At 37.4% G+C, this 22,067-nt stretch overlaps 1 protein-coding gene across 8 annotated transcripts in view; it reads left to right on the plus strand.

Moving 5' to 3' along the window:
* Positions 1-22,067, plus strand: part of EFR3A (EFR3 homolog A) — a 78,667-nt gene that overhangs the window by 15,019 nt on the left and 41,581 nt on the right. For 4 of the 8 annotated variants that reach the window (XM_027684426.1, XM_027684427.1, XM_027684428.1 and 1 more), the window contains 4 exons: positions 8,307-8,383; positions 10,165-10,292; positions 11,238-11,388; positions 20,746-20,867. In XM_027684426.1, coding sequence (XP_027540227.1) covers positions 8,307-8,383; positions 10,165-10,292; positions 11,238-11,388; positions 20,746-20,867 — 478 coding nt within the window. Of the gene's footprint in view, positions 1-4,424; positions 4,598-8,306; positions 8,384-10,164; positions 10,293-11,237; positions 11,389-20,745; positions 20,868-22,067 lie in introns of those variants that run through there. The other 4 variants (XM_027684422.1, XM_027684423.1, XM_027684425.1 and 1 more) reach the window with 2 other exon arrangements.

The raw sequence follows: 22,067 nt of genomic DNA on the forward strand, positions 1-22,067 counted from the left end.
AGGGAGGAGTGTAAAGCAAGTTATTTGGCCTTGGATTTCCTGCAAAGGTTACAGCACACTACTCTGCCCCCTGCAGCTGTTTTCTGCAGCTGGGAAGTGTTCAAGGATGGAGCATTCTGAAAATGGCTCATCTGGGTTAGAGAATAGGTTAGGGTCAAGGTGAAGCCAGGCTTTAACAGCATAGTCTGGTACTGGGAGGTTACTTCTATGGCAGGATCATCACTGTGCTGAGGAGACATCGTTCACCCGTACCCATGGATCTTGGGGCAGGCCAGGCATTTGGACAGGCAGCGATAGATCAAAACATTTGTGTTAAGTAGCAGGAGAAGAAAGTGGTTGCTGTGATAATGTCAATCCTTCTTTACTTTTTTATTCTGAATAAAATAGTAGGTAAGGAATATCCTCCTGGCTCAATGTATTACTGGATGTGTACAGTGGGTGTTTTGTTAGTGTTACAAGTGTGCTCCATGCTCTGCTACTTGCCTGGATGGAGGAATAATACCAGTTCACGTGGTTCAGAGAATACGCAAAGCACTATGAGCCTCCATTTCCCTCCCCTTCTCCTTTAGTCCAGTAGTTTGCTTATGTCCCCATTTTTCAGATTCATGAAACACCTTGTTATGAAATCAGTATTTGTTTAGAAATAGGAATCTGATGACACAAAACCTCTGGGGTGTTTTTTTCCTGTGCTGGGTTTATCACCTAGAACTCATTTCCTGACTGTGAACTAAATACTGAAAGCAGGAATGAAAGTTGGACTTTGCCCATTTTTTTTAATGGTGATCAGGTTATCAGTGCCACCTGTGAAGGAGAGGGCTCAAGGAGATTTATGTAGATGTGTCTTTCCAGTCTCCTGAAGTCAGAGGGACAAAACTTCCTTTTTATATTGTTTCAGTGATGAGAAATAAATGATCTTGGCCAGCTTAATAGGAAGATAAGTAACAAACCAACAAGCAAAACTTGTAATGTCATAGAGCTTCTTTCACTGGAATCAAATTAATTTTAGGTAATTTTAATGCTGTATTAAAAATAGAGAGTGCTGGTATTATCTTAGAGTAGGAAAGGTGGAGGTGGTGTTGAGGAGAAGTGAGCAAGTTAAACAAAGTTACTATATGAAAAGAACAAAGGTGGAGGAAAGAAGAGACAGTATGGAAACACTGCAGGTGGTGGAACTTGTGTAAAAGAATGCAACCGGAGAATTTGATGTAATGGAAAACTTCCTTTTAATGGATCAGGAGTCTTTAAAAGGCACTTTCCCAAAGATAATATCTTTCCTAGGGATTTGTTTTAATTGCTACTTCTGAAAAGAATACTTCATTGAAGAGGCTTAGTGGTAAGCATTATTTGACTAGCTTGGGTTTTTTTCCTGCTTCGTATTAGTATCTTCACATGCATTGTCATTTCTTACTTTCACAAAAAGTTTATACTCAAATTATTTTTACATGTCTTTCATGCTAGCATCTCTCCATGCTGATTCCGTGCAATGCTGCAGGTTTGGAGAAGACTGGCTGGAAAGCTGGCAAAAAAAGGCCTGGGGGTGTTGGTCAAAGGCAGCAGAACATGAGCCAGCATGTGCTGAGGTGGGCAAGAAGGCCAATGACATCCTGGGCTGTATCAGAAACGGTGTGACCAGCAGGACCAGGGCAGTGATTGTCCCTCTGTACTCGGCACTGGTGAGGCCACACCTCAAATCCTGTGTTCAGTTTTGGGCCCCTCATGACAAGAAAGATATTGAGGTGCTGGAGCATGTCCAGAGAAGGGCAACGGAGCTGGGGAAGGGTCTGGAGCACAAGTCTGATGAGGAGCAGCTGAGGGACTTGGGGTATTCAACCTGGAGAAGAGGAGGCTCAGGGGAGGCGTTACTGCTCTCTACATCTCCCTGAATGGAGGTTGTAGCCAGGTGGGGTTTGGTCTCTTCTCCCTGGTAACAAGTGACAGATGAGCAGAAATAGCCTCAGGTTGCACCAGGGGATGTTTAGCATGGATATTAAGAAAAAATTCTTCACAGAAAAGGTGGTCAGGCACTGGAATAGGCTGCTCAGGGAAGTGGTGGAGTCACCATCCCTGAAAGTGTTCATAAAACATGTGGATGTGGCAGTTATGGACATGGTTTAATGGTGAACCTGGTGGTCGTGCTGTGTTGACAGTTAAACGTGATGATCTTAGAGGTCTTTTCCAACCTTAATGATTCTGTGACTCCAGTATAGAAAAACACATCTTGAAGTCATATCACCTTACATGTGATACTTTACACACTTTATAAGTAGCTTTACAGTAAGAATAAATTCTAGGGAGAAAGGTTGGGGTTTTTTTTCATTTGTTTCAAATTAACTGAGCACCAAAATATTTTTAAAAATAAATGTAAAATTGCCAAACTTACGTATGGATGGAATTTTCCCCATTAGCTGTTACTGAGGTTTTACTGTCAACAGGTGAGAAGTTCACATCAAAGTGAACATCGTGTTCTCAAGACAAAAATTTCATCTGCAGGTTGGACATTATTTTTGCTGCATTTTGGTGGAGGGAGGATGGAAAACAGGTGTATGGAAGTCAGTTGTGACTCGGGTGGGAGGAGGAGAGGCTCACCCAGGGATGAGACTTCATCCTGTCTAAATGATGAGTGCGCTATTCCCTCTGGGAATGCATTGCACTGACATTGCAATGGCTGATGAGCCCATCCTTACAGCAGTTGTTCTTTTTATAGTAGATTGAAGAATATTCTTAATTAGCTCCCTTATATGGCTGGAATAATTTCCTTGTTCTAAAATATCTGATCTCTTTTTCATAGTAGAAGGGGAATGCCCTTGAAAATCTTTTCAGTTCTGAATTAAATGCGTCAACTGATATTAACAGTTCCAAACTAACCAGGTATAGTAAGTGATAATGGTTGTAGTGTTATTTTATGCACTTTCCTTCGATATTTAAAAGAATTTTCTTTTTGTTTATTTTTCTTATCTTGGATACAGAAAAATAAACAAAATGAAAGTTTAATGTATAGAAATCAAGTAAATTTTTACATATTTATGTTTAAATACATTGAGCAACAAATGTAATTTTAGTATTTCTCAGTTTCTTGATATTAGCAAAACATTTATTTGTGCATTCAAACTTTTATGTTAATTATACTATTTTTGGTAGAATAAGATCTATTTTTTTAATCTTGGAGGATAGTCAATAAAGATATGAACGACCAGATCCGAACTTGAGTCATGACAAAAATATTCTATGAGTGAACGTGAAATCTTGCTTCGGGTTGTTAATGTTCTGCGAACTGTTGACAACAATATTAGACAGCATTACCAAATTTTGGAAGAAATTCTAGCATTAGATAAATCATACAGTTCTTTTGTTTTCTGTTTTGCTAGGGTTTCATGAAGAAGAAAATAATGTGGAAGTTTTAAACTTGATGGAAAGAAGTTAGTGCTTTGTACTTAAAGTCTCTTTGAAGGTTTTGTTTTCCTGTAATCTTTTTGAGTAAGAGGTAGCACAAATATTCAGACAAACTAATTTGAAATAAAACTTATTGTAATGTGCATTTTTCTAATTTGCACTGTAGGATTTCCCTTAGTGAAATATGTAGTGACAGTTTCTGTGCAACTTAGTGTTTTTTCTGAATTTATTAGCAGTAAACACTACTTTATTAGCACTAATCTTCTAAGTCTGGAATTGAAATGGAGTTGTCATTTAGTGGATGTTATTAGCTGTGTTTTTTTAAAACCAGTAGTTATGATTTCCAGGGTTTAAAGAAACACCTGTATGAAAACCCTGTATTAATGTTGCCCAAGTGAATTTAATGTAGGAATAGAAACAATAAAGTGCTGAGAATTAATGGGAAACAAGAAAATTACTTCAGAATTGTTTAACTCAAAAGTGGTTATCTACCTGATGTATCATAATCTTTGTGAGTAAAGGTGTTAAGGATTTAAGTTCTCTAATCCTTGCTTCTTAAACTCAAGGTATTATTAGAGATAATGTTTAATTTCATTAATTGTCAAATGTTTCTTTAATCTTAGGAGTAAATCCTTCTGTTTTAAAAAGTATTTTTGGTCAGTAGTCTGCTTTTAATACTTTTCTTTCTGTCCATTCTCCAGCAAGATCAAATGAGTAGGTTTTACTAAAATATTTATCACTCCGCAGTGATATGTGGTGAGCATAGTTTTATCTGAAACTGTATGGATTTTTTACTTCTAGTCACAGAAATAATGAACTGTGTGTACCAGGAAAGCTGAAGTAATGAAACTGTTTCCATGCAGTTTCATTCGAGGAGCTGTGAATCACACACTGACAATGCATCTGTTATTCTTTTCTACTTTCTTGTGCCTGGCCTTGTTAACAGAATTTGATACTGATGTTTTTCACGTGTTTGGTGGCTTTAGGTAGATGTCACAGAGCTGATCAGATAAGCTTACAGTGCTGCAGAGCCCTCACGGGAACTGCTGCTATGGGAGTGTGAGAGAGCAAATTTCTGATCAAGGAGAGTTCCCAGGGAGTAAAATCATATCCAGGATGAGGCAATATGTGCAAGTTCCAACTGTTGAGCAAGAAAAAGCCTATGATTATAATTCTGCTTTTGAACCGAGACCGTGTATGTGTTTGGGTAGGTGAAATTACCATTTTCTGATAGCGGGGACTGTGTCTTGCTGCTGCTTTGTAGAATAAATGTGTGTCACAAGAACTGCCCGTACAGCTGGTAAATGTGTACAGTCTTAACATGTACAATGCAGGTTATAGGACTCCTTCGGCAGGAGAGAACATGCATGTTTTAACTTGGAAAATCCCACTATTGGAAAAGTAAACAATGAGTATTTTTTAATCCTTTCATGTTGACTCTTACATAGCAATGTGAACTTCTATAGATACTGCTTAAACCTTTATGTTTACTGGTATAATATGATGTAAAGATGTCTGCAAGGGCGAGATGATTAAAATGCAAATTTTGCCTGACACTGAAAAGGACTTTTCCTCAATAAACCTGCATAAAATGGAACAGGTTCTTTTTACCTGACTTAGTGACTGTGTTCTGTAGACCTACAAAACAGCTTATTTGTGTGAAACAAACATGTTTATTTGGATAAATTTTTATCTGGGTTAAATTGCTATCCAAGATGTAGAGAATCCGTTTTCAATTGCTCAGTTTCTCTACATCTTTGCAACATTCATCTTTCCTGATCTATGTAGAAAAATGTTCCCAGATTTTATGTGTTATTTATGAGTTCAGTCTATTTTTAATGTATGTTGTTACAACATGATTTTTGTGGGATTGTGTTTCGTTGTCTTTTTATATTCATACATTCTTTAAACCTATTCCTACAATTTTATTAATCTTTCATGGTTATGTTAAAATGATGTAACTGAGCAATGATCAATAGTTTTCCCACAAAATCTGTGTTATGACTGTTAATTGTTTGGTTTTTGCTTTTGGTTTTCATTTTTTTCTGTGTTCTTTGGAGTGCCTGTCAGTTTTATTTCTGATATTGTTCTGCTTATATTTCTCTACTGAAAATATCTTTGGAGTCTGAAAGCCTTGATAGATTAACTCTCATTTGCTGATACTCGAATGTTCTGTTTAATTTAGGCAGTTCTTTTAGTGAGATTAACATCCATATTACTTTTAGATTTATACTTTGCTGACAGAAAATTTTTGACAAGTTTGTGGTTTTTTTCCATGTAAACTGTTCTATAATTAAATACATAACAATGTGAAGACACTATTGAAAATCTAAGATGAGGAGAAGAGAAAATTTTAGATCTTACTCAGTATACTTATTGCTAGGCCTTTTCTTGTATCAAAATGCACTATGTATCATAAATTTGAAGAGCAGTGTTTCAACAATATTGAGTTTCCATTAACTGAAACCACCTGGTAAGGGGGCCAGAATAAGTTGCTACTGTTATCTGATATTTTTTTATCCATTTCAAAGGAGTAACAGTATCCAGGTTTTATGTTAAATTTATGATGGGTTTAAAACGCCATTTTAAGATTTAAATTGTGGTTCTTTGCAAAGATTTTTTTCTTCTATCACTTAGAGAAACTAATTATAAATGTATTTTTAATTGCCTCTGTCTTGCATGCAATATTTTAAAAGATTTTCTTGTTCTTTTTGTAGTTTGGGTAGTTATATCAAAATATGTTACTACAGTTAGTGTAAGAATGTTTTTCTATACTTAATAGTCATCTAATGCTGTTTACTCTGGACCAGAGTTAGAGGTCAACTATAAGGTAGAAAATCAAGTAGGAAGACCAGGTACAAAGAATGTTGAGCCAGGTGCAGAGTTGCATACCTAACTCAAGAAATATTTAACTATATTAGGTCTTGTTTTGGTGGATTTTGATGGTCTTACTGGAGTTTCCCAATATGGAGTGATATACTAGACACTAAGAAAGTGTTCCTTCCTTATTATGATTTTACTTACTTTTAAAATGTTGCACAGCCTTGCTCTCAGTAGAATATTTTTGTAGAACTGTGAATTATTTCAATTTTAAGTCAAGTAGGTTTTTAATCTGTTTTAATACCTACATTTTCGAATTGCATATGAAAGAACTTTGATTTTAGCTGCTTCTTACCTGCAGCTTTTATGTAAATGTCTATTTTTACATTGGTTAGACCTCGGTGAGTAGGACATGTCAGCAGGAGTCATATGAAGAACTTGACAGTAGTAACAAAGCACTATTTAACACAAAAATTCTCAATATTCCAGTCATTTATTCCTTAAATGCTTTTTGTTTTCGTAGTTACTAACTGAAGTTATAAGTCAGTGTTGATCTTACTGGTGGTACCGGATTCTCTAATTCATGAGCTGGGGAGAGTTCAAGACCACTGGGGAGAACTTTGAGTTAATGTATGGCTTTAAAATCACAGATCTGTCTTTGATAATAGTTTTTATTTAAATAATTGCAAGCATTAAGTTGTCAGAGTATGAGCAGAATACATTTTTGTCCAAAAGACAAATAGCTTCAATAAACAGGTGGAATAGAGGGAGAATGTCTACTCCTGTAGAGACTTGTAATAAAAACAAGTACAGCAGGGGAAGTCTTTGTCATGAATCTCCCAGATGTTATGATAAATATGGTTAAAAACAATTAAGGTTACTTAGATATCTTAAGTAAAAAAAATACAGGTCCTAATATATTTGTCTAATGCTACTTCACAGCCTGAAAAATTTGCAGATAATCATCAAAGTTTCTGCCAGTATACGCTTTATCGTGTTGCAGTTTTTACTATTTTTAGCAAAGCGTATAATGGTTTTTTGGAGTATGGAAATGGATACCTTTAATATGGTATTTAGCTACTCTGAATCCTTCAGGAGTTGAGACTTGAAAGACCAAAAAGCCACTGATCTGCATGTACTTGATATATTATTATTGAGTGTATTATTGTTTACTTAGTGGCTCTTATGCATTAGAGCTGCTTTAGTGTTGATCTGAGGCCGGACCAGTGAGTTAGTCTGATAATATGTCCACTGAAACATTTAAAACCTTATTTTCAAAAAATTCCAAAAAGAGTTGGGAATAAATGTATCCTGATAAAACAGTTGGGCAGATATTTAGGAATTTTTTTTTAATTTTATTTTTGTGCTGAGTTTTAACTTAATTCCAAGGTTCTAGTAGCCCTGAGTACTAGAAAAAAACCCAGTCAATGCTTTGTAGGTTTATCTTTTTAGAACAGGCATATGACTTTTAAAATTAATAAAATTGAAGTTACATGCGTTGTTCTGATTATATGAGTGCAGGATTAGTACTCATAGAAGTAGAAATGAAATCAAAAAATGCCTTTCTCCACTTCCAAGTGACTGTCTTCTCACTGATGCCCAGTTAAAGGCAGGATAAGGGATAAGGAAGGCAGAGCTTGTTTTGTGTATTATGGTTTACATTGGTTTATACGGGTGCTTGTAAAACAGAAGACTTCATAGTTGATTTCTTTTTTAGAAGAATGAACATAATGCACATTTTGATGTTTTGGAATAGTAATTCAGAAGGAAGATAAAACAGCAACTAAAGTAGCTTTGGTTAATATGACTAAATTTTAAAATGTCTTGATTTTTCTGCGTGTTTTTAAGTATGGCTGGATGGCAGGTGCATTTCTAGTACCCAAGTTGCTTGCATATTTTCTCACATTTTCTGTGATAGCAGTTCTGCTTATTTGACTTTTTTGTGCTAATTTTCAGTTACATTGATTCTGCCTTATTGCTGAGGGTGACAAGCAGCTGAATTCAGTATATCTTTTTCCTCTGTGCTTGTCAGCTTGTCCCTTCAAATGAGTCCCTAAAACTGCATTCTAAATCCCGTTGTGTAATTCCCTCTGCAGGAGTTTGCTGTTGCTGTGCTGCGCTAAGACCTCGCTACAAGCGTCTGGTGGATAACATATTTCCTGAAGATCCAAAAGTGAGTGATGACTTTAAAATTTTAAGGGATTGGTGTTTGGAAATTCTTGGTTATAGCTAATGCTTTAGCAATTTTTTAATTTTTTCTTTTCTCTTTTAACATTTTACAGTTAAATTCTGCTTTAGCTCTTCATAGCTTTAACAGAGGTTAGAGGAATAATTTAGCTGGAAAGGGACATATACAGATCATCTTGTCTAATTCCCTTTTCAAAGCGGGGCTGTTCATTGAAGAATAAAATTAGTATGTTTTGCTCAGAGAAACAGAGATTTAATTCAACAAGGTATTCTGCTACAGAGGTAGCACTTAACTTCATAAGTACTTTGAACGACAAGCACTTGCTTTGGTGTGGTTCCACGTGTGAACATTTTCTGGTTTTCTACAGGATTTTTTTTTAGTTCTTGACTTACTGATTTCATAGTTCAGGTAGGCTGTTGTGACCCAAAAGGTGGTTTTGGTGGTGTCTTTTAAATTCTCCAGTTACTCGTGTACAATTTTTTCTTTGCATTTCACTGCAACAGTCTTGGAGCTCTATTAAAATTTAACTCTTACACTGTGTGTTATTTATTTTAATAACTTGTGTTACCATTTGGCAATGCCTATTTCTATACATAATCATGTGACAGTTTAGACTGATCAAGAGCTTATGCTTCTGCTGCTGTATTTTTTTAAATGTGTTACCAGTTTTTTTCATCTTTTGTTATAGTTTAAGCAGAACAGTCAGCGTTTCTATAATATTTGGCTTATGTGTTGCAAAGTGCTTGGGCTTTTCTTTAAAATATGTTGTTACTGAGTGCTAGTTACTGCATGTTACTGGCTTTAGTAGAAATGTTTTCTGTGTATACAGTATATTGCATGCACGGAGCAATGTGATTTTATAGGTTTATTTGTTCTCATCTACTCTTTCTATACAGATGTAGAAACACCTGGAATTGCTACAGTTTTAATGTTATGGCTTAAATCTCACGCAGGAGCTCTGAGTTGGCACTTCTTAGTCTCTGCTTTGGTTAATATTCATCGGTTCATTGCAGGACACAGGCCAGTCCATGATGTTTCGCTGAGTTGCAGGACTTCTCCAAAGTATGAGAAGACTTGTTGATAAAATACATTAATTTGAAAAAGAGAATGTTTTTATGAACTTCCAGGGAAAAAATAAAAAAAGATAAAAAGACAAAAAAGCCTTATCTTGCTTACCTGATAGTTATGATTATAACTTCATCTGAGCAGATCCATGTTACAGTTCATGTTGGAACTAATTTGTTAATCTTTTATCTTTTTCTAACAAATAGCTTTTGGGTACCCTGTAGGTCAGCGTTATTCAAGATGTGACACTGAAGAAATAAGATGTTTAAACTACAATCTAAAATATTTAAACTACAACCTTGTTTGTATGTAGTGTCAAAATTATGCATCAAATAAACTTTTGGGGGGATGGGAAAAGAAAAAAATTACATTATGCCAATAGGGAAGAAATGTGTCTTAGAACTGGTGACATCTCTCACTAAATACCTTCTTTTAGAATACCCATTCCCTCACCAAAAAGGAGGAGGAAGATAGTTGCTTCATTTCCTTAAAAAATATTTTACATAATTTTTTTAAGTTGCTGATTTTTTGCAGCTGAGCTAACAGCAGTTTTGCTCAAAAGACTGGGGTTTTTTTGGTAGCTTATTCCTATCAGTAAGGTTTGAATCTTTAAATGTTGAGTAGACAAAAGGAAAAACTCTTCAAAAGCTTCATACTTTCTGTGAACTTTTTTATTTTATAATTTGTGTTTCTGCTTTTAGGATGGTCTTGTTAAAGCCGACATGGAGAAGCTGACTTTCTATGCAGTTTCTGCACCAGAAAAGCTGGATCGAATTGGAGCTTACCTGGCAGAGAGACTGAGCAGGGATGTCGTCAGACACCGCTATGGGTGAGGAGAGAGGTCACAGCATTGAAAAGAGATGCTTATATGTCATGGGATTTCGTCATGTTTGTTCTGATCAAGTCTGGAAGGCAAGACAGAACCAGTCCCTCTTTGGTCAGTTAACCTTTTCAGGCTGGCAGGTGCCCACCCAGCTGCTCTCACTCCTCCTACTCAGCCAGACGGGAGAAAATAAAATGCAAAGCTCATGGGTCAGGTCCTGCCAGAAAAGCTGCTCCTGCATGGGCCCCTCTCCATGGACTCTGCCAGGAGCCTGTTCCAGCACGGCCTTTCCATGGGCAGCAGCTTCTTTTGGGACACATCCAGCTGCTCCAGCTTGGGGTCCTCCATGGTCTGCAGCATGGATATCTGCTTACTCTGGGCACTACCAGTGTCCCTGAGGGACTCAGTTTTGGGAACTGGTGGGTCCATCTTGGAGCTTGGCTGGAGCTCTGTCTGACATGATGGGCAGTTCCTGGTGTTTTCTCACGGAAACCACCCCTGCAGCCCCTCACTGCCAAAACCTTGCCATGTAAGCCCAGTACATCCTTGAATGTAAGTCAGGATATAGGGAAGCAGGAATATATTTTTTTTCAGGCCTTTTTGCTGAATCATGTTTAAGTGGGAATGTTGAATCAAACAAGTGTCAGGAGTTGAAAAAGAAGGGCAACATCCATCACAGACCATCATTTTTTGGCCTTCATGATGTTCAAAATTATTTTTATAGCTTTATAGAAAGCGTGAATGGCCAACACTCAATTCCTCACTTCCCATCCCCAAAAAGAAAAATTATGGATGTCAGAAATAGCACTAAGTTTCATTTTTATACAGTGGGAAATACGTACCTTCCGTTCTTTTCTAATTTTTGTGGTAATAAGGACCTAAATAAGGAACTAATGGAGGTAATGATAAACGCAATATGTCTTTATGCAAGTCTCTCTAATTAATTTTCAGTTATGTCCTGATTGCCATGGAGGCACTGGACCAACTTCTGATGGCTTGTCATTCTCAAAGCATAAAACCATTTGTGGAAAGTTTCCTTCATATGGTGGCCAAGCTTCTGGAATCAGGCGAACCAAAGCTGCAAGTCCTTGGAACTAATTCTGTGAGTAAGCTCAGACACTAAATCAAATCAGAGTAAACCTTTGCATGGGAAAGTAGTTTCAGAAGTCATAAAGTGTCTGCCAGTTCACATGAATTTAGAAGATTCTGTCTGTGGCAGGGTGTACCACTTGGGCCTAAACACAGAGCAAATAGCAGCTGGAGGCAGATAAACTGTCTCCTTTCAATGTCTCAAATGCTTTTGATGTCTGGGCTCATTCCCTGCAGAAGTGACTTCTGGAAGGAATATTCTGGAAAGAATGCTGTTCTGTGAGTTCATATTTTGAGTCTTCAAGCAGCTCTCCTGGAACTAGTGTATAGGTGAGACAGTGTTTGCCTCTCCAGCAGCAAGAGTGATGGTGTGAGGAGAATGTAACATCCTTCTGCCCAGCATTGACACTACACAGAAAGATTCCTGTTAGCTGAAAAGTAGCTTTCAGAATCAACACCTCACCATCTTATTGGCTTAAATATTTCAGGATTTAGATCCCTGCTTGAAGGGCATATCTAAAAGTGGCAAAATGAAGATTTGGAGATACAGTTTTCCAAATAGAGTGATGGGTGCAATCAGCATTACAGTTCTGTCATACTTCCCTTCTAACTATTGTATTTCCTAGATGGTAAAATAGAAATCTTATAAATTCCAGGATTGTGATGTGGAATGTTTTCACTTAGAGTGTGTAGTGGTTTGAGCCAGGTTTTTCCCCCTGAAGTTAAAAGTGGTAACCCCCAGGGGGTGGTGACCCTTGGGATTAGACCCAATCAGTGCTCCTGCAAAATATAAACATATCTCTCTAGACCGGAAGAGAAACAGTGGTACTTGTTGTTGGAAGAAGAAGTGGCCATGTTGTGGTGAGCCACGAGGAGCTGGGGCTCCGGCCCCTTAGGGGGCTGTGCCCCCCCAGCCCCCGGTTGGGGGGCTGCAGGGACTCAGAACTGGGCTGAGTGCCTGTGGCTAAGAGCTGGGAGAATTTCTCCCGGTAGGCAGCCTTGGGAGACGCTGGGAGCAGACGGAGCAGCAGTAGACACAGCAGCGTCCGAAGAGCAGTGGCAAAGAGCCAACTGATAAGGACCAAAAGGAGCAGCAGAAGCCGGTATGCTGCATGGAAGACACAGAGATGTCTGAGGAGGAAGGAAAGCAGAAAGGCAGCACCTGAAAGAGGACTGAGCCAGCAGCAGGAACAGAGTTTCGGGGTAAGAACTGGACAAACCAAAACCCCCGAACTCCCTAGAGAGACCCCTCCGAGAAAGAGGAGGGGGTGGTGGACTGAGAGGAGTCCTAAAGTGCAGTATGCACTGCAGAGAGGAGCAAGAAGCTCAGACTATCCTGAGAGCTACGCCAGGATGGCCAAGGAATGTGTGTGGAGGGGGTGACCTTGGGCTTCCCCCCTCCTTGCTGCAGCTTCAGAGAAGCAGCCATCTTTGAGTCAGAGCATGGGAGCTCTGCACAGGGGCTTGATTTCCCCTGAGGATACCAGACTGTCACGAAGACCCCGGTGCTTCGTGATATGACCGTGGTGATGCGACCTTGTCTGGGGTTACGTAGTCCACGGAAAGACCCCCGTTTTGAGGACGGAGGGCCGAGGGGCTTGGAGACCCCCTCGTGTGTGCTGGCAGAGAGCCAGCAACTACTACTGCTGCCTAGAAGAGAAGACACAGAGAGCCTGCTGCCTAGAGAGAGACCTGCTGCTCAGAGACTGGAAGGGGTCTTTTCTTCATCTTCTCTCCTGGACTTTTATTTGGAGGGAGAAGAGATTTGGCCCATTGTAAATATTATTATCATGGTAGAGATAGAAATAGAATTAAGATTGTATGCAATGTATTATAGTATAAGTATTTATGTGTATAGTCTTTTGTAATATATTCCTTCCCCCCATATTGAGTCTCGTGTTTTTGTCTGGAAAACCCATCTCACATGGGGTTGAGATGTGGGAGGGGGACTAGGAATCAGATTTGGATTTGAGCTTTTTCCAAACCATGACATTGTTTTTACATGAGTATAGAGTAGTGCTTGCATGGGGTTCTTTATGGATTCAGTAAAACTGTTGGGCTTTTCTTTGGGATTGATTCCCAGTTGGGAGTTGCAGTTCAGGGAGATAGGAGAGTGCAGTAAAGTGATGCTGCTCTGGAGTAGAATTTCTTGATATCACAGAATGCAGAATTTTGGTATGATGTAGGCTAGAAGTGTCCCCTTGTGCTCCAAACTAACAGGGCAGTTTACTGAGAGTAATGAGATATATATCTCATTAAACATGCAAAATGTTATTTATTTATTTATTTATCTTGAAGCCAGGCTACCCTTCTTCTTTTGAATTGTTTGTATAATAATGCCTGGGTGAGGCCTCTTAGGGAAATAGCTTTGGAACTTATTTCCCGGGCTGCCAAATGGCAAGATGTACATCACTTGGCATTTGTTTGAAGTCCCTGGTGGCAAACAGTTACTGCCAACCTCCACTTGGGTGTACAAGACACGTGTCACTTTGAAAGGCATGTTCTTGTACAGAACTCCACCCTAGGGTAATCTGTTTGATATTCCTGTCACTTCCTAAGGGATTTTTTTATGAGCAAAGGAGATTAATGGACTTCCTGAATTAGGAGATAATTTGTGTTTGTCTTTTGTAAAGCTCAGAAACAGAAAATAATTAAGTTTTCCTAAGTAAAATGTGAATTTCTGTGAGGAAAGTGAATCTTTATGGCTCTTCAGCAGTATTCCAAAAACTAATTTTAGGCCAGCTCTGCTAATTTCCCTAGGTGCCTTCTGTAGTTAATGAAGACAAAAGATAGAGTCTTTTTATGTTGACTCAAGAGGAGCAAAGTGTATTGGCACTGACAGCTTGTCTGTTACCAAGGACACTGACCTACTGGATTCTTAAATAACTTTTATTAGGGATGTAGAAAGTTTGCATCAAATTCAGCCTTTTTTCTCTTCTCCAGAAGGAAATAAATAAATAAATAACCCCCCCCCAACAATAATAGATGGTAGAGTGACTGAATAAATGTTTCATGTGCTTTAGATATTCTGATTTACTACTTTGGAGTGGAAACTGCTATTGTTTAGAAGAAAAGACTGAATTGTATGTGAAGTAAATGTCTTTAAATTGGTGAAAAGTCAGGCAACCTTTGGAAAACTTTCCGTAGTATTTTTAGGTTAAACTCAATTTAAGGCCCCTACAAATTTGTAGTCTGCTTGCACATAAAAAGATACAGAGTGTGATTGTGGCTATAAGTAGATCTTGATTTTCCATCCCAGAGCTTCACTGGGATACAAAGGCAGTGGTGTCTTTGAAGTAAGATTCAGATCTCCTTACTTGAGCAGTAGGGTTTTTCAGCATCACAAACAGATTTTGCTTCAGCTGTCGGGACTCTTGTGATTGCTCAGAAGTCAGGATTTCAAATTAAACAAATCTGTGTACAGGGTGTCTCTCAGTAGTTTAAAGGCTTGGAAAGATCTGGAAGCTCAAACTGTCTTCTAAAAGTATTTTGCTGACTTCAAAACATCTGGTTGTGGATGCAGAACTTATTCTACTTGGTGCTTTATGTCTTAGGAAAAAATTCAAACTTTCACTCAGTTGTTTGTCTTCTTAAATTATTTTTGGAATTTAAATTTCATTTTTTAAGTTGATTTACTTATAAAAAGTAAACCTGAAGATTACCATTTTAGATATATAATTGTTTGGGTTTTGTGTACGTACTTTTAAACCTGATCTTCAGGTTACATGTTGTTAATTCCTGTGACTTTTTATGTGTTGCATATATAAGTTTTGCTAGCTTATTTCCTGCAGCAGCAATGATTTTTTTTTTTGGTAACAATTGTAAATCTATTTATATAGGCAGATACTTGAAAACAGGTGAAATTCAATAGTGGATATGTTGAATAGTTGGTTTTTTTTTTTATTTGGACCAGATTTTGAATTGACAGTGTCTGTGAGGTTCAAAATGGCTTTTTCTGTCATGGAAGATATTTTTATTAACCACGTGCTAGGATAGCATATGCTGGTGAAGAAACTGAAAAATCGTGGTGGGAAGAAGTGATATTTCTTTGGCTTAAGTGTTACAGGATCTGAAGACTGATTGCAACAAGCTTTTCCTTAGAAATTTACAGCAATACTAAATTTCTGTCTTTATTTTCCTGTGGAATTTCAGTAACTGAGTATTATGTAAAACATCTCCATCTCTCATGTACTTATCATTAGATGTATTGATTAGGTCCATAGTGTTACATTACTAGGATAGAAGTGAAAAGCTTTGAAGTCTTTGAACTTGTGGTCAAAATTGTTGGGGACAATTATCTAGATCCAATTTATATCTATTTTTAATTTTATGACAATTTTTTTAAAGAAGAGGCAGAAAATTTCTTTAGTGAGCAGCTGGTCAAAACCAATGGGATATGTAATTTAGTAAAAATTTCATCTTAACCATATTGACAAAACTCAGTTGAATATGAAACATTTTAAGCTAATTTTGAATGCTGATGGGGTGAATTCTTTGTATTTTGACAGTAAGGTATTGGGGGTTTTGTCTGAAAAATAGCAGATATATTTTAGATTATTTACCATAAATGCTTTCTTTAGTTGATAGGGTGCTTCATTTTATAAGGGCTGTTTCTTTTTAGGAGCAGTGAAATAATGATCTCATGAGTGACAGTGCTGGGCTTCCTGTGCACGAGGAGGTGACTGTTATTGCTGGTTGTTATCATTTGTTATTTAAAGGAAGACAAGCAGTTTTCCTCCCCCTCGTACATGTGCTCTCTAGTTTTGCTGTTCTGTAGCCCCACTAACGTAGCCCTGGGAGCCAGCATACCATTACTGACTTTGTTATACATCTCTACATGTGGTGTTCAGGATAATTTTCATCCAAGTGACACAAAGTAAAACAGAATGTGAAATTATCCATCCCATTCTGATAAAACTGAAAGTGAGTGTCAGATGACCTTAATGATTAACAACTAAACTAAATCACTGATTTCTATTGCTGAGAACCTTATCTTGGGATTATTTACTGTGATAATATTAATACTGTGTTCGTGAAGTTAATGTGTGAATCCAGTGCTTTAAACTTTTCTATTTAGGAAAGTCGAAGTGCTTGTCCTCTGGCATTTGTTTGGTGAAGTGCATACATACATTCACACTTAATATTAAGCCCGTAGTGTGTGGTTTGTAAGAATCTTATGTTTATAAGGTATCAAGTCTTCAAATGTAATAGTTTCATAATAACAACATACTTGGTCCATAAAATACATTGGTACATAAAAGGAGATACCTGTCAGTACCTCCTTCCCCATTTGAAGCAAGAGAAAATTCCAGGCTGTAGAAGGCAGACTGGGGAGCTCAAATATGAAAAAAATACTGCTCAGATCCAGCCTACTGTTCTTACAGGGGATACTTTAAATAACATAATCTAAACTCCAATATGATGCGTGAAAAAACCTGATTCTTCATGAAAAAAAACTGACCTTCTTTAAAGACATCCAGGAACCACTAAAAGTTACTATTTTTCTCCTAATGTACTCTCTGCATAACAGTGATAAAACATCATTAATACATAGAAGAAATTATGTCCTTAGGAATTAACTTGAGAACTTACATGAGTTACTTGCAAGACTTGCACAATCTCTCTCTCCCTGGTTATATGATCCAACTTTCTTGACTCAGGCTGGAACAAACATCTTCTGAATAGATAATATGTTTCTTCTTAACTTTGTGATAGATTTATATATTTTTATATTTGCTGAAATTTTTTGGTTTCAAAATTAATGTCAATAAGATACTACCAATGTAAGTTCCTTTCTGTACCTTCTGTATTATGAAATATAGAAGATGCTTGTACTGGTAAAACTTCCATAAGTTGCCATTGGGTGCTTGCAAGCATTTACTATCACTGAATGACATATTTACATCTATAAAAGATTTGTAAGTAAATCTGAGGCAAGTGCTTGGACTTTCGTAAGAATTTTATCCTTTTTTAGGTTGAGTATTTTTTATATTTGAAGTACGTTTGAAAATATGTGCTTAGGAGTAAAATATTCTTTGTTTAACAACAATAATGACTTCAGAGCACCATGGCAAAGCAAAGAGAAAATATAGATTAATGCGTACTGTAAAAACTTAAAATTTCTGTGATGAAATGGAATTTTATACTTAACTAGATGACAGTGCAATTTAAAACTGTTATTGCAGTCAGCTTTCCTGTGTCCTAAATGTTCAGTCATCTGAATGATAATCTTGGAACGTGCTTCAGAAATGCTGTATGTTCGGTGGGTGAAATTGTTTTGATATAGACATGAGGACTTAAAAACCTTTGTCCCTTCTGGACATTTTCCTGTGCGTGCCATTTAAAGAGATGTAACTTCACGGTCTTTGCTTCCCTGCTACAAAGCTGCACCACGATGTAGGAGAAGGGAGTTCCTGACACTTTCTTGGGCTCAATTCATCTTTTACTCTTAAAAAGCGATTTTGTGGTACAATAAATCTTTCTGCAAGTAAAACAGTTCTTAGAGTTTAAGTTTTCATGTTGACAGAGCCTGTCAATCAAATAATTTTGTGTTTAAGTAATATTAAATTAAATGTTGATATTAAATTCTACCTGAGTTAATATTCTTGTTCTTACAGCCATTCTCATAGTGCTCTGTGTTCTTCAGACTTTTTGTTTCCATTCTTTTACCTGCTTTCATGGAAGTTTGCTGGGTGAATCAATTGCAGACTTGAACACTTGAATGTCTGGAAAATACTAAGATCATATTGTCTGGGATTTTTGATAATAGTTGGTCTTTACGCCTTATTGAGTTGTAAGAACTGAAGAAATTCTTGTCTTCAAAAAAAATTTGAAAAATCTATCTCTGTTTTGATATCGACAATTCCATGAAACAAAACAGGGAGACATAAGACATATAAAGCATTTTCCGGGGTCATTTGGGAAGGAAACACTCATTTTCATCACTTACTGTATTGAAAAAAACTTATGGGTGCTGTTTGTGGATTCTTTTTCAGTGTGTGGCAGGAGTCCACACAGAATTGCATTTTGACTTTTTGACTTCTGTCACTTTCTTACCATGTGAAATACAGGATATTCCTAACAGAATTACTTATAAGATGGACTCATATTATACAATTTTGCTCCATTTTCAGTAATAGCTGAGAATGTACTTTGACAAACTGTATCATTTTCAACTGCACCTGTAGCTTTTAATGGGTAGTGCAGCTGAAAGGGGTAAATGTTCTAGATAAAACAGAAAAAGACTAAGCAAAAGAGTAGAAAAAATGATTGTTTTTTTTTTGTTCACTTCCACTTGAAAACCTCAAAACTTCCCCAAATCAGTGTGCTGGAGATTATGCTACAGTGCTTTGGGCTTGTCTAGGTGTAGAAGGGTAACGTACTGATAAAAGCAGGTTCTGCGTCATGGAAAGTATAAAAGAAATGCCTCAGCCTGTGCTTGGGAATGGGTAAGAATGACACTGGGGTGGGTAAAAGCAGAGGGTTCAGTTCTTTACTGGGACATCGCTCTGCTTCAGGACAGAACCTGCACTATGTTCAACCTTTCCCGATGACATGTCGTTTTCCTTTTTCCTTCCGTCTGTAGTCTGTTCTTAGAACTGTCAGTGGTGGAGAATCCAAAAAGTCTTTAGGCAGTCTGCTCACTTTAGAAAGGAGGGTTTTTTAATGTCTAACTTAGATAGGCTTTGCTTCAGTGTAAACCCATTGTTGCTTTTCCTATTACCATTGGACAAAGAAAACCATTTATTTCTTTTCTTTCTTATAGCTTTCTTCTGTACATTGTCAGACTGATATCTTTTAGGCAGCTCTAGACTAGATAATTTAATGTCTTTCAGTCTGTTTTAACAGATGTTTATCTAAAGCTTTGTTCATCCCTTCAATAATTGGAGGACTGTATCAGTTAATCACCATCTTCAGCGCTGATGGATGCAGCATTTCATCTAAGAGCTTACTAGGCCCAATTAGATGGCAAAAGTTTCTTCATAGATGTCATGAGCAATACAGATGTATCACAATATATTGGTTTGTGTTTCATGCCATTATTACAGCATTGACCAAGTTCCTTTTCTGCATTCAGCTGTTTCTGGCTTGTATTTGTACAGCTGTTTTAAAGTGGTGGTTTGCAACCTCCTTCCATTTTTCAGGTCCTGTTTCCAGTTTGTCAGGAACCAAGCGTCAAGTGTGCCTTCAACTCTGGCCAGCTTGGTGTTCTTTGCAGATTTGGTGAGCCCACTCTGCCATCTAAATCTCTAGTGAAGCTCAAATTCTTCTGTATTCCAGACAGAACCCTCCAGAAGTTCACTCAGTACTTTGTACTTTCATGATTTACAGGAGTTTCCAGGTTTTTTTTTCCAAATTCCTTTCCATCTGCTTTATGGGGAGTGTTCTTTTGACAGTGTTTTTCTAGCTTCCCTTTGAGAGTTTTGTGTATCTTTTTGTCAACAGCATCACTGAATTTAAGATTTGACAGATGCTGCTTCATCTGGATTCACAAAATGTATTTCCTTGTCATAGGAATAAGATGGATTGATGTGATTTGTTCTTGACAAATCAATGTTGACTGTTGCTTACCCCTTCGATACTTGGTAGATGTTTGCAAATTGGCTTTTTTTTTTTAACGTGTCTCTCTGTGAATGGAATTAAAGTTGACTGACTCCTTTTTCATTTTTACCAAGATAGAATTGACAGTATGGCTCCAAGTTTATTTCCCTTGGACTTTGGTAAGTCAGAATGTAGGTAACCTGGTAGTGTCAGTGGACCATTTGATTGCTTGGACTGCTCTCTACAAGCACCTGAGAGAAGGATGTAGCTGGGTGGGGGTCAGTCTCTTCTCCCAAATTTCAAGAGATAGGAAAAGAGGAAACGGCTTCAAGTTGTGCCAGGGGAGGTTTAGGTTGGATATTAGGGAAAATTTCTTCACTAAAATAGTTATCAAGCATTGAACCAGGCTTTCCAGGGAAGTGTTTGAGTCACCATGGAGTTATTTGAACATGTGGTTTACTGGTGGACTTGTAAGTGTTGGGTAGATGGTTGGCCCTGATGATCCTAAGGGTCTTTTCCAACCTTAATGATTCTACCAATTGATGACACTCAGTGTTGAAGTGTTAGATGTTTCCATATTGCATAGTATGTTGTATTTCATGTTGTTGCACCCTTTCATCATTATTTAAATGAAGTTCTAGTGGAAAGACTTTAAAAAGAAAATTCTCTAATTCAAATTTTTCTTCTCTGAAGTTTTAAAGTGTTGTCAAATCTAGATTCATACATTAATACAGATGGTTTATGTTGCTTCTTAAGTGAAGCTTAGTACTCATTGTTCTATTTGGGAAATTGATACTAAAAGCTTTTTAAAATGTATTTCTTTTTCCAGTTTGTCAAATTTGCCAACATTGAGGAAGACACACCTTCCTATCACAGACGCTACGACTTCTTTGTGTCTCGGTTCAGTGCCATGTGTCATTCATGTTACCCCGATCCAGAAATACAAACCGAGTAAGTGCCATTCTGTATGAATTACAGAAAACTGTCTTGACACGCTAATACTGTGTGTAATACAGCTTTTATTAGGGTATTTAGTGGAGTACTTCATAGGAAGAAAATGAAAGTCTGAATTTTTAAGTAGCACTAAATATTGCAAATCTTAGATAGCTGGCATTCCTAGAGTATTTAAGTGTAATTTCGCCTGACTAGTGCCTCTCAGACTGTGTGGGTTCTCCCCGGAAAGGCACCACTTATTACAGTAAATGTGCGAGTTCATAACTTACTTGGGAAATAACTGGGCTACTTATATGAACAGCAAAAGCATATTTGGAGATTGCTATTTGAGAATTATGCATTAAAATTGAATTGTCTTAGATGTCTGAAGTATGCTCACGTGTATGAAACTGAAGCGCCTGCATGGATGAGAATTCCAAATTTTTCCGTTCTTACGTAAGCGCCGCAGTTTGTTTTCCTGTGGCTCCCCCTGGCGGATGTGTCCGTCACAGGAATTGGTAATCGGTGTTTAACTCCTGAGCATTTTGGAAAACATAAGGCTTTTCAGTTTATATTATTTACATCTCCGTTGTAGTCGTTTTTTCTACTTCCATGCATTAAACTGTTTATCCATCTGTGACAAGTCCGTGTGCTGAGCATTATTCCACCCTTCAGGTGTACTGTTGTTACATTAGCTGCAGTGCATAAGGATTTTTCTGAAAATGTGCAGCTTCAGAAATCTGTGAACTGTATTTTCAAAATGAATCAATACTGTGTACATTGATTAGGAGGAAGAAACCCCAAACATAAACCCCAAAAATAATTCCTCCTTATATTTAGTGATTTGCTGCCATTTTATTTGTTGCCCTACTACTGTAAACTCTAAAAGGGTCAGGATTAAATCTGTCTGCTTTACCATTACCCCTGCCTCCATCAACTTTCCCTTTAGGAAGATTATCCCAGTGAATGGGTTTACACCATCCATTTTTTAAGGACTTGTACTCAGGGACCAAAGGGCAAAGGGGATGGAAACTTCTTAAAGAGGTGTCACCATGAAGCTGGTGTGTCATGCAACTACCTCATAACTTAAACTTCAGTCAGGTACAGTGTATTTACCTAAAGCGGATAGTTGCAAATAGTATTCATAAAGGTTTCAGTGAGCTTTTGGATATTTTGCATTTTTAAGTTTAGTGAAACTAAACCAGAAATGTTCGACTA

This window comes from Neopelma chrysocephalum, unplaced genomic scaffold (genome assembly GCF_003984885.1).
Source record: "Neopelma chrysocephalum unplaced genomic scaffold, ASM398488v2 Primary Assembly neopelma1_66, whole genome shotgun sequence".
NCBI lineage: Eukaryota > Metazoa > Chordata > Aves > Passeriformes > Pipridae > Neopelma > Neopelma chrysocephalum.